This window comes from Monodon monoceros, unplaced genomic scaffold, assembly GCF_005190385.1.
Source record: "Monodon monoceros isolate NGI ecotype Baffin Bay Population unplaced genomic scaffold, NGI_Narwhal_1 Super_Scaffold_6, whole genome shotgun sequence".
Taxonomy (NCBI): Eukaryota; Metazoa; Chordata; class Mammalia; order Artiodactyla; family Monodontidae; genus Monodon; species Monodon monoceros.
Window position 1 is genome coordinate 91,876,322 of NW_021703783.1, and position 16,410 is coordinate 91,892,731.

At 57.1% G+C, this 16,410-nt stretch overlaps 1 protein-coding gene across 2 annotated transcripts in view; it reads left to right on the forward strand.

Annotated features, from left to right (window-relative positions):
• The first annotated feature begins 3,841 nt into the window (after positions 1-3,841).
• CACNA1I (calcium voltage-gated channel subunit alpha1 I) overlaps positions 3,842-16,410 on the forward strand; it is a 106,049-nt gene continuing 93,480 nt past the window's right edge. For both annotated transcript variants that reach the window (XM_029206308.1, XM_029206309.1), the window contains exon 1: positions 3,842-4,074. In XM_029206308.1, the coding sequence (XP_029062141.1) occupies positions 3,842-4,074 (233 nt within the window). The remainder of the gene's footprint in view (positions 4,075-16,410) is intronic.

Consider the following 16,410-nt stretch of genomic DNA (forward strand, 5'->3'; position numbering starts at 1 on the left):
CCACACTGGGGGTCTTGGCTGGACCAGCAGCTATATCTGTACTGCCTGGTGACTTAAGTGGGAGGGAAGGACTGGTTCCAGGGCACCTTTCCTTGTCCCAAAGTGGTGCCTGTGATGGTTCAGCGCTTGGGCTCAGGGGTTGCAGACCTGGACTGGGACCTTGACCCTGCCCTATACTAGTTGCATGGTCTCGGGCACTGCCGGACTTCTCTGGTCCCCAGTCTCCTCCATGAAGTGGGAATAAGCATGGTCTGTACGTCATGGGACTGTGTTGGGAATCGACATAAACAATGCATAGAAAGCCCTCTGCCCATTGCCTGGTACAGGGTCAGACTCAATCAGAGCCTCTGTGATGCTGTGATGATGGTGGCGGTGGTGGTAATGGTGGAGATGATGGTGACGGTGGTGATGGCGGTTCTGGTGCTGGTGACGGTGGTGATAGCAAAGAGAGGGCTGGGTGGCAGCCCCTGGGGAAGGCACAGCTGGCCCCATACACGCTTGGACAGCCACCTTCGTGGGTCCTAGAGAGCCTTTCCATCGAGGTTACGTCACCCCTTCACAGGGGCCTGCAGAGGGAGGCAGGAGAGGAAGGCTGAGGCTCCAGGAGGCCAGTGGAGTCAGGAGTGGGGGCGGGTCCCTGCTCGTGGAGGCCAGTCGAGTTACGACACCACTGCCTGCGGGGCCCCCCTGGGACCATCTAGAGGGAGGAGGCTCTGGCTGTGGAAGCAGCTGAGACTCTGGGGCCAGATGGGCCTGAGTTGGAATCCACCAATGCTGCCACCTAAGGCACGTCCTCTGCTCTCTCTGAGGCTCCATCTGCAGACAGGTTGGAGCCCAGGGGGCCCCAGCTGCCAAATGCCCAAGAGCCTTCCGCTGTAGGCACATGGGCAGCTGGGGCCAGGAGCTGGGTTGCAGGCGTGGAGCAGAGGGAACTGGGAATGGGGAGCAGGCCCGAAGGCTGTCGCCTGGGCTGCTGTGAGGGAGCAGGTCAGCGGTAGAGGCTGGCTGGGCCCTGGGGAGTGGGTTGGTGGCTTTGGCAGTCGTGGTCTCTAGGAGCCCCGCGGCATGTGGGGAGAGGTGTGAGGGCAAAGGACAACACAGTGTGACAGCTTTAAACAGGGCCGAACGAGGCAAAGAGCAAGTTAGTACAACGTGGATGGAGCTTAGAGGGAGGAGAGGAAGCGGCTCTGTGTGGTCCCAGAGGCCACAGCAGCTCTTTCCACCTCTGCGGTCGCAGGCAGGACTTCGGCAGAGCTAGGTGCGGTGGCACGGGGACCCAGGCAAGGCCAGGCTCTTCTGCCCGTAAAACATACCTCAAATCCACCGCCTTCCTTTCACCTCCACCAGCATCCCAGGCCAGCCCAGCCCATCTCTCCCGTCTCCTTCCGGCTGTCCTTGCTCCAGCCCTGCCCCTCCACCCTGTCTCCCTTCAGCCCACAGAGGGACAGCTTAAAACCAGAGACCAGAGCAAAGCACTCCCTGAGTAAAAACCCTTCTGTGGCTTCCTGTTGCGCTTGAACTAAAACCCGAGCTCCTTCCGTGGGCTCACAGTGGGCCCTGCCAAACTCTTCAGTTTCATCCCCCCCCTTGCCCCTTGCTCAGCCACACTGGTCTCGTTTCCGTTCCTTAAATGCACTGAACGTTCCAGCCTCCCAGCCGTTCCTGGTACCTGGAGGGCTCTTGCCCGAGACCACCCATGGCTGGTGACTGCTGATTCTTGTTTTTATCTTAAAAGGTCTTTCTTTAGAGAGGGCGAGGTGGGTTCTCCCCACTCCCATCTTTCTTCCTTGTTTATTTACTTCCCAGCACTTTTTATTTATTCACCAAATATTTATTGAGCGCCTAGTACGTTCCAGGCACTGTTTCAGGCTCTGGGGGATACAGCAGTGAATGAAACAGACCACAGTCCCTGCTCTCTTACAGCCTCCTTTCAGGTCGGGAGACAGACACTGAATCATAAATACATAAATTATACGGCATGTTCGGTGGTGATAAGAGCTATGGAAACCCAGAGAGAAAAATGAATTGACCCGTGTGCCTCTTTCCCTTGCTGGAGTGAAGGCTGAATGAGGGCTGGCGCCCAGTCTGGCTTCTTCACCAGCCTAACCCCAGAGCCCTCACAGTGCCTGCACACAGTAGGTGCTCAGGAAATAATTGTTGGACAAATGAATGAATCGTCAGGGCCTGGGAGAACGGTGGATGGCAGATGGGGAGAGGGTGCTCCCGGCAGAGGGAGCCGTGTGAGCAGAGACCTAGGGGAGGCAGCCGCTGCCCTGGGACCTGACGAGGTGGAGCTTGGCGGGAGCGAGGGCCGGTGCGGGGAGCGGTGGACTTGGGCTGGCACAGCGGTGAGCACACCTGCAGCCATTCCGGGGAGGATGTTTTCCCTCCTAGTGGTTGACACGTGGAGGGCCGGGGTGCCTGGGAGCTTATGTAAGGCCCGTGCTGTTTTTCTAGAACCAAGAGCAAAGCCCTGAGCTCAGGAGAAAACTCTGCCTGTCTGACCAGCCGGGCGAAGTGGCAGGAGGCACCAACTCCCGCCTGTTGCCCCCAGGAGCCAGAGAAATGTCCAAATGTATCAGCTCTGGGCAGCTCAGCTGACTGCCCAGCGGCCGCGGGCAGCAGCCGGGTGGGTACCAGGGATCTCTTACTCTTAGTGCCCAGCCTGGCACTGCCAGGGTGCCAGGGCCCAGGAGACCCCAGTGGGTGAGGATTCAGGGATTGGTAACCTCTTGGGTGAGGTGCGGAGGGGCGGGCCCTGCCATTGGCTGGCTGAGGAGGGGGCTAAGCAAGGTCACAGTCGGTCATCACTGAATCTGGTGGGCTGGTGCTGGGTTCTGGCCCCTAGACATGCCGTAGTTCAGTGTGTAGCCTTGGCATGCCCCTCCCTTCTCAGTTTCTCCATCTGCTAAATGGGCCTAATAAGGCTTCTGGGGTTGTAATGAGCATTAGACGAGGCCAGGATGTCAGAGTACCTCTGTGTTCAAGTCACGACCAGCCACGTGATTTGCAGGGCCCAGCGCAAAATGAGAATGTGGGACCCTCGGTCAAAAAGTATTAAGGATTTCAAGTCGGTGACAGCCGGGCTTTAAACCAAGCACAGGGCCCTTCTGAGTGCTGCCGTGGGTGGGTGCCCAGGTGACACACCCAGGAATCCAGCCCTGGTGGAGCTCTGTCTCTGCTGTTACCTGGCTGTGTGTCCATCCTGTCCCTTCTCTGAGCCTCAGCTTCTCCATCTGTAAAGCAGAGAGGTTGGTGTGTGAGGGCTCTGGGTTCCCAGCTTTGTGGGGCAATGGGTGGGGGTGCCTCTGGGCTCAGCTGTAAGTCTCGTCTCAGATGTCACTTCCTCGGGGAAGTCTGCCCTGATTCCATCCTGGCTTGCCCAGGTACGCTGGTATCTGGTCCCACGGCACCCCAACCTCTGCTTTGTAACACACATCACCCTGGCAGTAATGTCTGTCTTTACAATCACTTTCACCTTTTTCCTGCAAGTTTTCTTTACTTCGATGATGCAGTAAATACACAACTCTAGTCTCATTGAAAAAAACCAACCAACCAACCAACAACTCACAACAATATCACAAGTATACTCTAAGAATGTTTTGTTCTCTCCACTTTTCATCTCCCCAAACTGAGGCTCAGCAAGGTTGACCAGACCTGCCCCAGGACCACCAGCTCTTTCCTAATCCTCACAGCCAGAGTGAGGCCGAGGGGCCTGAGGCTGGGCTGTCTGAGCCGTGTCCCCTTGTCGGGGGAGGAGGGTCGCGGAATGGGTGCCAAGCTTGTCCCCCGCCAAGTGCCATCTCTTTTTCTTCCGCAGGGCTCCCTGCTCAGTGCCGACATGGCCGAGAGCTCCCCACTGCCCTCCTCCCCTGCCGCAGCCCCGGCAGCTGAGCCAGGAGTCACGGAGCAGCCCGGGCCCCAGAGCCCCCTTCCCTCCCCTCCAGGCCCGGAGGAGCCCCTGGACGGAGTCGATCCAGACGTCCCTCACCCAGACCTGGCGCCCGTTGCCTTCTTCTGCCTGCGACAGACCACCAGCCCCCGGAACTGGTGCATCAAGATGGTGTGTAACCCATATCCTTTGTACGGCCTGGGTTTGTCTGGGTCCTGCCCCGGGCCCCGCTGCTCCCTCTGGTCAGGAGGCCTGAGGCTGCAGGGCTCTGGTGGTGGTGAGCCAGCTCTCGTGCTGGGTCCGGGGACACCTTGCTCAGGCCGTGGAGCTCGGATGGGTGAGGACCGGGCGTCCTGCTGATGTGAATGTTCTGGAAGTTGCTGATGACGGTGGGGGTCAGTGCAGTGTCTCGCTGGCTCAGGAAGCCCTCAGGTGTGAACCTCAGGTCTGCACCAGGACTGAGGAGGCAGAGTTTAGTCAGACCCTGGCCCGTGACCCAGCTCCCAGTGGCTGAGCCATTTGGTGGGTGGTGACTACAGGGGTTATGAGAGCCTGATGGGGAGCCCAGGGGCCTGGACCGGAGACAGCTGACCCCAGCACGCAGGGCGAGGCTCCACCCACCTTGCCTCCTACAGTTCTTCCTGCATCCACCTGCTGCCTCTCATCTGCTCGGGTCACCCCTGCTCAAGACCCTTTCCTGTTTCTATTGCCCTGCAGGAGCAGAGCAAAGTCCTAACCAGCCCCCTAAGCACGGCCTCGCTTACCTCACTCTGCTTCCCGAGCTCTTCCAGGCCTCAGGGCCTTCTCACATGCTCTTCCTCTCGAAATGCTTTCCTTTCCTCTTCACCTGGCTAGGTCCTTTGTTGCATCCTTCAAATCACAGTTAAGTGCCACCTCCTCAGGGCAGCCCTCTGTGATTCCCCCTTAGCCCCTCCGTTTTATTAGCCCTTCCGTTTGAGCCAGTATGTGATTCTGAATCTAACACTTGCCTCCTCCAGGGTGCTATCAGGTGACCAGGACACAGACCAAGCCTGTCTTGTTCATTGCGGGACCCCAGCACCCAGCACAGTGCCTGGCGCACCACGGGTGCTCCTGTAGTGTTCGCTGGGGGCGTGTTGGCAGTGTCCTCACTGGGTCTCCAGTAGTGAATGGAGCGGAGGCTTAATCATGGGGCACTCAGGCTGGGCTTTCAGGTCTTGGGGGAGGGGGGGAGGGGGATGTCATTGATCAGGTGCTGAGGGTTCCAGGATTCTTCCTTGGCCAGAAACCTCCCTCCCGCCCCTCGTCCTTGGTAGGGAGCTCAGGGAGGGGCAGTAGTACTCCTCAGTGCGGGCACGGTTGGCACTTTGGGTGTGGCAGTGCTTTGTGGTCTGAGCTGTCTTGCACAGTACAGGACACTTGGTGTTCTGTCCTGGTCCCTAAATATTGGTAGGTAGTGGCCCTCAATCATTGTGACAACCAAAAATGACCCTTCACATTTCCAGATGTTGCAGGATTCTGCTCCCCATCAAGAACCCGAAGGAACATGGGTGGACATGTAGGCATCGGGGTCAGGCCAGCGGGAATGGCTACCCGGACCAGCAGGCCTGGGAGGGGGCAGGGCAGTGTGGGAGGTCTGCCCCAGACAGACTGTCCTGAGCACCAGTGTCCCTGCAGCTGAGGGGCCCTGGCTCAGAGGTAGGCCCTGAGTCACCACCTGACTCACTGGAGAGCCAGGAGGCTGCTGGGACCCTCTACCGCCTGGTGAGCTGGGGTGGGAAAGGTCCACTCACCCAAATGTCAGCACCTCTCCCTGCCTGCCCGGCCTGGCCCTTGAGCATTGCACTGTCAGCAGGGTTTCGGCAGGGAGGACACTGGGTCTGAAATGTCAAGGGGTCCATGGTGCTCTTTGTTTTTTTTTCCCGTGGTGCTGACTCATGGGTAGGTGGCGTGTGGAAAGCATTGGGAACCAGGGTGAGACAGTCCCATGGGCTGGTTCTGCCTGTTGTTTGCTGTGTGACCATAAGCCAGTTTCTTAGCCTCACTGATCCCCAGTTTCTCCACCTGTCAAACGGCGGTGGTATTTACCCATTTCACAGGATTGCACTGCAGACCAAAGCAGTACGTAATGAGAAAATGGATCTTTGTAAGCTCGAAAAACTGCCACACGTGTGGTTATCACTCTTATTACCTGTGCCCAAAAGGTGAACAGAGCCCTCACATACAGCTGAGTAAACACTGCTCGTGGTAGATTCAATAAGACATTGGGCATCAAGTCTTTAGGTAGAACATAATGCCTTCAGAGGATATTGTTTCCAGGGAAAATCAGATTCTATCTCTGTGATTTAGGTACATTTGTGCCAGTTACGCTGCTAGTACCCATGCCCTCATCCGTGCAGACATTGCTAATCGATAACAGCATCCTCCAGCAGGGCACCCGTGGCAGCATGACCAATCCGTTGGAAACCTATTTTCCACCCTAGGTTAGACTTTGAGAGCCTTTCTTAGGCGTGTAACTGGCTGCATGTGGGAGAAGGGCCAGTGGGCTGCACTCGCTCTAGTTTCCCTTCCCCGAGCTTTAGTTTTCTCATCTCTATAATGGGACGATTAAAGATGATTAGAGATGATTCCTGCAAAGCACCCAGCCGTGTGTCCAGCACAGAGGAGGGCTCAGGAGCGATAATAACAAGAGCTGGTGCTTACTGTGCTGAACGCTTTGCCTGAGGTGTCACCTTTTAACCCTTATAACCACCTCAACAGGTAGGTGCTGTCAGAGGCTCAGAGAGGCTGAGTAACTTTATTTATTTATTTATTTAGGGCTGTGTAGGGTCTTCGTTTCTGTGCGAGGGCTTTCTCTAGTTGTGGCAGGCGGGGGCCACTCTTCATCGCGGTCCACAGGCCTCTCACTATCGCGGCCTCTCTTGTTGCGGAGCACAGTCTCCAGACGCGCAGGCTCAGTAATTGTGGCTCACGGGGCTAGTTGCTCCGCGGCATGTGGGATCCTCCCAGACCAGGGCTCGAACCCGCGTCCCCTGCATTAGCAGGCAGATTCTCAACCACTGCGCTACCAGGGAAGCCCGAGGCTGAGTAACTTTTATCCAGGTCGTGCAGCCAGGATGTGGTAAAGCTGCCGTGAAATCCTCAATTTCTCTGAATCCCCAGGCTCAGCTTTTATCCAAGACACGGCTGCCGCCTGCGGAGCCTGGAGACGAGGTTCTCCCCCCTCCACCGGAGCAGGGACGTTTGCTTTGCAGTCCCAGGTGCCCGGGCAAGGGTCTTCCTGGGTTCCAGTGTCTACCTTCGGGAGCCACCTCACTGTGCCCTGCCAGGGGCTGCCCCCTGGAGTAGTTCGCAGCCCCCTGCCTTCCGGCATGCTCCTGGCTGCTGTCTCCCCCGCGCCAGCCAGCGCTGAGTCAGCGCTTCTGCTGAGGCGCGAACCAGCCATGCACGGTGGAAGCCGGCGGGCTGTGAAGGCTGCCTCTCTGCTGGGCATGGGGAGGGCGCCAGCCTGGGCTGGGAGCAAGGAGCCGCCAGCTGCCAGTGACCTTGGATAAGTCACTTCCCCTCTCTTGCCCTCAGTCTCCCTGTCTGCAGGTTGGGGATACTTGGGCAGTGAAGTCAGGAGAGGCTGCCTGGGGTGCCCATTTCCCGGCCGCCTTTGTCAGGAAGCATGGCGGTGGTGTCTGTGGGGGCGGGGCTCCGTGTTCCTTGTGGGCGGGGCTCCGTCGCTCTGTGCTTTCATGCCTGTGGTCCTGGTTCTCATCTGCCGCTCTGTCCCACTTCTGTTCGCTTCTGGTCCCCTGCCGCGGGACCCTCTGCTGCTAGGATGGGGTCTGTGGGTGCTCTTGCTTTGAAGCCCACCTGGCTTGCAGACCTTCTGACCTGGTCATCACTGGGCAGGAAGAGGGCAGGGCCCAGGGTCTCATCATAGCCCTGCGGTGCCAAGCCTTGTGCTGTTCATTGTGAGGGTTCAGTGTGTTGGTTCTGGGGGTGAAAGGGATCTTGTTCATCCATCCTTCACTCACGCATTCATGAGCTCGGTCAACAAGCCTTTACTGAGTGTGTGCTGTGTACCAGGCACGTGCAGAGGACAGCTATGGCCATTTGGGGCAGGAGAGGGTCACTCTGGCTCCCTTGGAGAGACGTCAGCCAGGAGACCATCATTGGAGGGGACCTGTGGGATGGTGACAAGGGATGATGGTGGCCCAAGGTGCTGCTGGGGCCTGGAGAGCGGGGTCCGAGTGGAGGTGTGGCTGCTTTGGGGTTGGTGTTGGAAGGAGAGGACTTTGAGGTGACCGCCGGGACTGTGGCTTGGTTGAGTGTGAATGATGACCTGCTCCTGGCTCCTTGGCCGAGAGGCCTTTGTCTTTGCTGACCCTCTGTTTGCTCATCTGTGAAATGGGAGCCTCTGTGACACCCCCCGCCCCCCCCCCACCAGTTGGGAATGTCAGGGGGTCCACTGAGAATTCCAGGGCAAGCATTGACCGACCGGGCAAACTGTTAAGTGCAGAGTGACAGCTCTGTGCACACTGGAGCTGATGATGGAGCCTTCAGAGTTAGGGTGGCTTGGGCGCCCTGGCTCAGGACAAGCGTCCTGAAGGCTGGCGGGGACCTGGGCCCTGCGTCTTTGACGATGGTCTGAGAAGTTTGTGGGCTGGGCTGCCAGGGAGAGCAGTGTTGGCGGGGGGTGGGAATGTGCGGGCTCCTGCAGGGTGGAGGTGGGGAGAGGGCATGATGGCTGGGGAGTGAGATGGGGGAAAACCTGCAAAGCCCTAACCATGGGGAGAGAAACAGGCCCGTCACCAGCAGGAAGTCCCCTCTCCCATCGCCCTGCTCCCCTGCCCTGGTCATTTAGTCCATCCCCCTGCCTCTGGCGGGCTACCTCTCAGTCCTGCTGCACCAGACGGGACCTTGGGCCTCCTGATAAGGACCTTTAGGGCCTCTGAGGGCTCTTGACTATCAGGAAGTCCTCCTTAATCTAACCCCCACCCCTCCTGTCCTGAGCCCTTTCCTGGTGTCTGGGCCCTTGGGAAATCTGGCCTTGCGTTCCTCCACCTCTTCCTGTCTAAGCAGGTGGCTCCGGGGATCTCACCCCTCCTGCCCCACTGACAGCTGGCGTCACCCTCCCTTTTCTTCCCTGCTCAATGGAAAGAACACCCAACCAGGAGCCTAAAGCTCGGCAACCTCGGATGAGAGCCTCTCCCCTGGACCCCCTCTCTCCTCCCCACTCGCCTTCACCATCAGGGGGTCCTGGGGCTCCCAGCATGGAAGCGGTTTGTCATTTGTCAGGTACTGTTTCCTCCCTCCCCGCCTGCCTGCTTCCATTTGTTTGCTTATTCATTCCTCACTCAAAAACCTTCAGCAGCTCCCTGTCACCCCCAGAATAGTTTCACTTAGCTTGGATTCAGGGCCTTCCATGATCCACCTGGTTGGCCTCCAGCTGCCTTTCTGCTATTTCCCTTCACGCACTCTGCCCTGAAGCCCAAACAAGCTGCTGGTGTTTCCTGACACCCCTGCTTCCCTGACTTCGCTTCTGCTGGGTCTGCCCCCACAATGCCCTCTCCCCCATCTCCATGGTGCCAAATCCTGCCAGCTCCACCAGCCCCAGCTTCTTGGCCGCCACCTACAGGAAGTTTTCCTGGATCTCAGCTTTTTCCTCTCTAGGCTCCCTTAGCCTTTTATCAGTCCTTCCCTATCTTAGTTTCCTCCTGCCTCAGGGAATTGTTTGTTGCTGGCCTTGTCTCCTCCTCCAGGCGTGAGGCCCCCGAGGGCTGGACCTGTGGCTCTCACTTTACTCTGTGCCTCCAATGCCCAGGCCTGGCACAGATGGGCTTGCTCATCACTTTCCGGTTTACAAAGTACTTTCCCACTCGCCATGACCTCTCAGATACTCTCAGCTCCTCCCATGCAGTGGCAGGGCTGGGAGTGTGCTAACTCCCCATTCTACAGCTGGGGAGACTGAGGCCAAGGAAGGGAGCGTGAACTGCCCGAGGTCACATGTTGAGTAGTCGGCAAAGCCAGGGCAGACCGGAGCCCAGGACTCTCAGGCCAGGGGCTGCTCGCAGCCAGGGAAGGGGTTCTTTCGGAGAAGGTGTCCCCTTCTCCTTCAGCCCTGGCCCAAGCGGAATGCCCAGACAGACGGCAAGTGTTGCTGGAAGAAGCAACACATGTCTGGGAAATTGTCCGTTTCCCTCCATCTGGTGTAGAGAAGGTTGTTTTTCTCAGAACTAAAAGTCGGCATCAAATTATGCCCTGGGGATGTTCACGGTAGTCAGAGTGGATGCTGCACGCTCATTGGTCAGCAGGGTAGACTGGACGGCCAGTTAGAGGAGCCTGGCTGGGCCAGGGAGAGCCTGACTCACAGGGCAATCTCAGATACTGTCACCTGGAGATTCATATATAAAGAGAGCTACAGGGGGCTTCCCTGGTGGCACAGTGGTTAAGAATACGGCTGCCAGGGCAGGGGACATGATCCTGGTCCGGGAAGATCCCACATGCCGCAGAGCAACTAAGCCCGTGTGCCACAACTACTGAGCCTGTGCTCTAGAGCCCGCGAGCCACAACTACTGAGCCCGCGTGCCACAACTACTGAAGCCTACGAGCCTAGAGTCTGTGCTCTGCAACAAGAGAAGCCACTGCAATGAGAACCTCACGCACCGCAATGGAGAGTAGCCTCCGCTCACCGCAATTAGAGAAAGCCTGTGAGCAGCAACGAAGACCCAATGCAGCCAAAAAAAAAAAAAAACAAAGAGAGCTACAGGTGCAGAAGCTGCCCCTGACCCAGCCTGGGAGCATTAGTGAAGCCTACCTGGAGGGGGGACATTTGGCCTGGGTCTTGCTGCATGAGTAGGAGTTTTCCAGGAGAACAGTTGAGGGATGGTATTTTAGGCAGAGGGAATAGTGTAGAGAACAGTGAGGAGTTTAGCGTGGCTGTAACAGTGTGAGGCAGGGGCTGGATAGCCGGGTATGAAGTGTCAGGTTAGAGCTTGCTCTCCGTCTTGTGGGCACTGGGGAGCCATTTAAGGGGGTCCAGCAGGGATAGGACATGAGTAATTTCATTTATTAGAATGGTCCCTCCTGGAGCAGAATGGAGGATGCTTGAGGGAGAGAGACTAAGGTCTGCAGACCAAGCAGGAGGCACCTATAATGAAGACTGATTGATTGATTGATTGATTCAGCAAGTGTTTATCGAAGCCCAGCTTCAGTAGTGTTGGACACTGTTCCAGACTTGAGCGGAGGTGCCCCCAGGGCTGTTCAGCCATGTTGGGTGGGACCATGGTGTACCAGGCCTGGAACCCAGCAGTGACCCCTAGGAGTCCCCAGCCTGATGGGAGAGGCAGAGCTGCACCCGAATCATACTCCAGTGAAGAAAAATGGGGTAAAGACCGGGCAGAGGGACCCTGAGGGGCTGAGGGCACCAGGAGGCTGCAGCGGTCAGCCCGTCCTGACCGGGGATGCAGCAGGTGCCGTCAGTGGAGAAAAAGCAGGGCAGGAGAGACTTTGATGGGAAGTGGGCAGAGGGGCATGGCAGCCCAGTTGTGGAAACAGCCTGGTCAAACGCTCCAAGCCAAGCTGGGGTCGCCAGGGGTGCTGACTATAGCCTGGGGTGTGGGTAGGGAGAAGACAGGAGTGGAAGCTGAGCGTGCAAGGACGCTTCTGGAAGGCTGTGCTGGAGCGGGCGCTGCGTCCCCTCAGGGCCTCCCCCGCGCTGGGTGCAGCTCAGTGCCTTCCTCGAGATCGCCCGTTTGCTAGTCGAGGCCAGCTCGTGCGGGCCGCCCAGGCTGGCGGTGGCGGCGGCGGGTTGGGGGGCAGCCTGTGCGCCGGCCCTGTGAAGCCCGAGAGCCCAGACCAGGCGAAGCCTCCTCGTGACTGGTGCGCGGCAGGAGGATTGGAAAGAGGGCCGGCTGATGCAGAGCCAGCCCCTCCTGGGGCAGTTAAAACGCGATTGGATTCTGACCGTCCGTCCTGCCTGGGCTGCAGCTTCGTGTCAGAAGCCAACTTTGACCTGTCGCCTCCCTCAGACCGCGTCATGGTCCCGTGGGGAGACAACTGGCCCTGTTTGTTTCCCTTGGAGAGAAATCGATATGTCTTTTTAATCAGCCAGAATGTCTTCCTGCTCAGCTCCCCTCCCTCCAGCCCTCCTATAGGGCTGCCTTCCACATTTCTGCCCCCAGCTGCCCTGTGGAGCTGTGCTCTGCTCCCCCTGTCTCCCTCGTCTCCCCCCAAGTTCAAATCCTGACACTGGTGCTTACTGCTGTGTGATGCTGAGCAAACAGCGGGACCTCTCTGGGCGCCGGTTTCCATCTGGCTTATCTAGATGAGAAAGCAGGAGGAGAAGGCTCGGCTGATGGTGAAGTGCTGTGTGAATGTGGAGGCGCTGGGCTTGGGAGAGAGGCCGAGCCCACGTGCAAGCCCCGTGACCTCAGGCCGGCCACTCCTCCTGTCTGCGTCTCAGTTTTCTCATCCCTAAAATTGTTGGTGAGGGAAGGTGGAGCTGTATCAACTGTGATTTTTCAGTCGGGAGTGATTTTGCCCTCGGGCCACATTTGGCAATGTCTGGAGATGCTTTTGGCTGTCACGGCTTGGGGAGGGTGTGCTACTGATTTCCAGTGGATAAAGGTCAAACATCCTACAACGCACAGGACAGCCTCCCGCAGCAAAGAATTATCCAGCCCCAAATGTCAATAATGCTGAGGCTCAGAAGCGCTGGCCTAGGTGGTCCCTGAGATCTCTTGAAGCTCCAAGAAAGAACGGAGTTGAGCGTTTTGTGAGGAGGAGGGCTGAGACTGAGGGTGGGAATCCCTCAAAGAGGAGTGGAAGATGGTGCTGAGTCCCAACCGGAAGGGTTTCCTGTGGTCCTGTAGACTTGGGTTTGAGTCCTGGAGCTGCCATTTACTAAAGAGTCACATTCCCAGTCACCCTCCCATATGCCCACCCATCCATCTGTCCCCCATTCACCCATGCACCCACCCACCCATCTCCCCACCCACCTTTCTTTACTTCATCCATCCATCCATCCATCCACCCATCCATGCATCCATCTTTTCATCTCTGCATCCATTTATCTGCCCACCCACCCCCCATCCATCCAACTCTTACATCCGTGCATTCATTCACCCATCTTCCCAACCATCTACTCATTCAATCATCCATTCATCCAGCTACCCAAAGGCCGCACCCCACCCTCCCACCTACCCATCTGTCAGTCCATTCACCCATCCATCCATTCACTTGTTTGGCAAATGCTGGATCCCCAGCTCAACCCTGTGTTGAGGGTTGACCCTGACCCTGTCAGGGTCCCTGACCAGGACCAGACAGGACCTGGTCAGCCCAGGGATGGTTGTCAAGGCTCTGGGAGAGGGTGTGGGGTCAGAGGATGGAGAAGGGACATCGGGGACTGGGGAGCCTGAGAAGGGCCAACATTCAAGGGGTGGAGTCCACGAAGCAGGAAGGGCATCTGCTCAGGGGCTTGTGGTGTCCCCAGCGCCCAGGAGGAGAAAGTTTCTAGAACGAGGGTCTTAAACTAAGGTTTGTGAACTTGGATGGGGACAAGTTGCATGTTTGCTTTCGCTGACTTCTGACTGAAATGGAGCATTTCTATCTATTATGGATGGAGACAACCAAGCACGGTGGGGTTACTGGCAGTTCCTGCGACTGTCACCAGTAGCAGTCACCGATATTCAATGTTTCCATGCCACATCGTGGTCGTTGTAGAGCTCCCGGAATGTCATTGACATTCATCCCTGCTTCCCAGGCAGACGGTATCAGACCCGCCCCAGCTCTGTTTATCCGTTGTGTTGATAACGAAACACACCCCCATCACAAATTTGTTTTTCTAAAAAATATTTTGACAACTATTTTAACAGAGCTGGCTTCCTTCCTTTCTAATACTAAGCATTCTTTTAAGAACAATTTTGCACTTTAAAACATTATTCTGAGAAAGGGCTCGTGAGCTTCCCCAGGGAAAGAGTAGGTCGCTGTGCTCAGGGCTGCAGCCTGGGGGCCGTGGAGGATGTTGTGCACTCGAGTTAGCGCGTGTACGTGCGGGAGGGGCTACGGGGCTCCATGGGAGTGCACACGTGAACGTGTGTATGTGGGTGGTCAGGGGCAGGCAGGGGAGATGTGTGGTGGGGACAGGCCCCCAGGAGGCTGAGGGAGATTGTCATCACCCTCTGTCCAGCCCTCACCTTCTCCGTCTGTGTCTCCACGGAGTGTTTGCTCATGGTTTCTGGAGGGCAGGGACCATGTCTTCTTTATTTGGGGTTCCCGGAGCCACTGTGGGCCAGACAGAGGGGACCCTCAGTGAAGAGGGGCTGAATATATGAATAGTGAGTGATGGATGTTAGAAAGGAGAGGAGGGGGAGTTCAGGGTGGGGAGGGAGGCTGCAGATCCCTCTGGTGTAGAAGTCCCTCCTTAGCCTCCTTGATGCCTCCAAGTGACGGGGACCTCACTCCCTCCTGAGGCTGCAGATACCCCTGAGCTGCTGCTCCAGGTGGGCCTCTGGGCACAGAGAGGGTCGGATATGCTCTGCCCTTGGAGAGCACAGCCTGGTTGGGGGCGGGAGGCTAGGACAGACCACACCGTCATCAGGGGGACGTCCAAGCTGCCGGGAGGGCCCGGGGAGGCATCCACACCCACTGCCTAGGACTCCAGGAGCCTCCCCTGCAGTGCACCTTCTTTGTGGATGGGCTCCTGAGGCTGGGGCAGCTCACAGACAGTGGGACCCTGGACCGCCAGGGGCCTTCCCTGCCCTTCTCTTCAGCGATGGCTGAGGTGTGACGTCTGGAGAGGGTACTTGGCTGGAGCTTCTTTCCTGTGGACCATCCATCCCAGGTTTTCTTCCAAGCTGACGGCCCCAGTTCCCTCACCATTGCCTCCCCCACTCCAGCTGTCTGCACTGGGCACGGAGGCCTGCTGGGCATCTGGGAATCAGAGACTTTGGCCAAATTCAATGAGTTGTCAAATTACAGGGACTCTAAGAAGTGGGCTTGGGGACAGGGACAAGGAAGGGAGAGCTCACTCCTTCTAAGGGATCTCAGCCCACTGAGGCTCCATAGCTTATAACCAGAACCAATCAGCCTGGGCAGGGCTGTGTGTCATGTGCGGAGCTCCCTGTTGCTAGAGGCATGTAAGTGGAGAGAGGCCTAGGACCATCTGCCCAGCGGGTCTCTTCACTTTGTGGAACAATTTTCTGCCTCAGCTCAACAACTGTGACACCTTGGGCAAGTCCTGCAGTCTCTGGACCTTCATTTTCATATCTGTTAAGTGGGTGTGTTGATGTCTGCCGTGCCTGTCTCCCAAGGCTGCCGTGGATTTGGACAGAGCAAATCTTTAAACAAAGACGGAATGGAGTGAGGTTCAAATCTGGTTCTGTCCCTTGTTGTAGCCTTGGGCAAGTCTGTGAAACAAGGATGGCACCCTTCTCTTGCAGGGCTGTGGTGAAGGTGCCCTGGGGGTCCATCACAGCTGGTGCCCCAGCGGGTGCTTGTGTTTTTTTAATTGTTGCATTTTATTTTTCCTTATAGCTGTGGTTCTTTATCACTTTTTGTTACACTTTTTATTGAGATAAAGTGTGCTTGCAGTAGAGCTCACAAATCTTAATGTCCAGCTCAAGGCATTTTTCCATATACACACACTCCTGGGACCCCACTCAGGCCAAGAAGAACATCTCCAGCCCCGCAAGCTCCCTCACCCCCACCTGCGATGGACTCTCCCCCAGAGTTACCGCCGTTCTGACCTCCTTCCCTATCAGTTTGCTTTGCCTGGGTTTTCACTTCGTGTAATTGGATTCGGACACTCTCTGCTCTTCGGCATCTGGCTCCCGTTGCCAGCGTTACGCCTGGCGGCTCCGTCCATGCCGCTACAGCAGTGTGCTCTTTTTCATCACTGGGTAGTATTCCACCAAAAGGACGTACCACAGGGTTTCTCAGCCTCGGCACAGTTGACATTTTGGGCTGGATAATTCTTTGCAGTGGGGCTGCCCTGTGCATTGTAGGGTTTTGAACAGCGTTCCTGGAATCCACCCACCGGGTGCCAAGAGCATCCTTCAAACCCCAGTTGTGACAACCAAAAATGTCTCCAGACATGGCCACATGTCCACTGGGGGCCAAAATCATCCCCAGTTGAAATCTCCTGCCCGACTCATTCTCCTGTTGACGGACACTTGGGTTGTTCCCAGGTTGGGGCTGTTAAGAATCGCACGTGCCTTTTTGTGGACTTATTTGGGCATTTCTCTGGGGTATGGACCGAGGAGTGGCACAGCTGGATACTAGCATAGGCTTATGTTTAGTTTTTTTTTTTTGCAGAACGCGGGCCTCTCACTGTTGTGGCCTCTCCCGTTGCGGAGCACAGGCTCCGGACGCGCAGGCCCAGTGGCCATGGCTCACGGGCCCAGCCGCTCCGCGGCATGTGGGATCTTAGCAGACCAGGGCACGAATCCGTGTCCCCTGCATAGGCAGGCGGACTCTCAACCACTGCGCCATCAGGGAAGCCCCCAATGTTTAGTTTTAATAAATGCTGCCAAGCAGCTTTCCAGAGT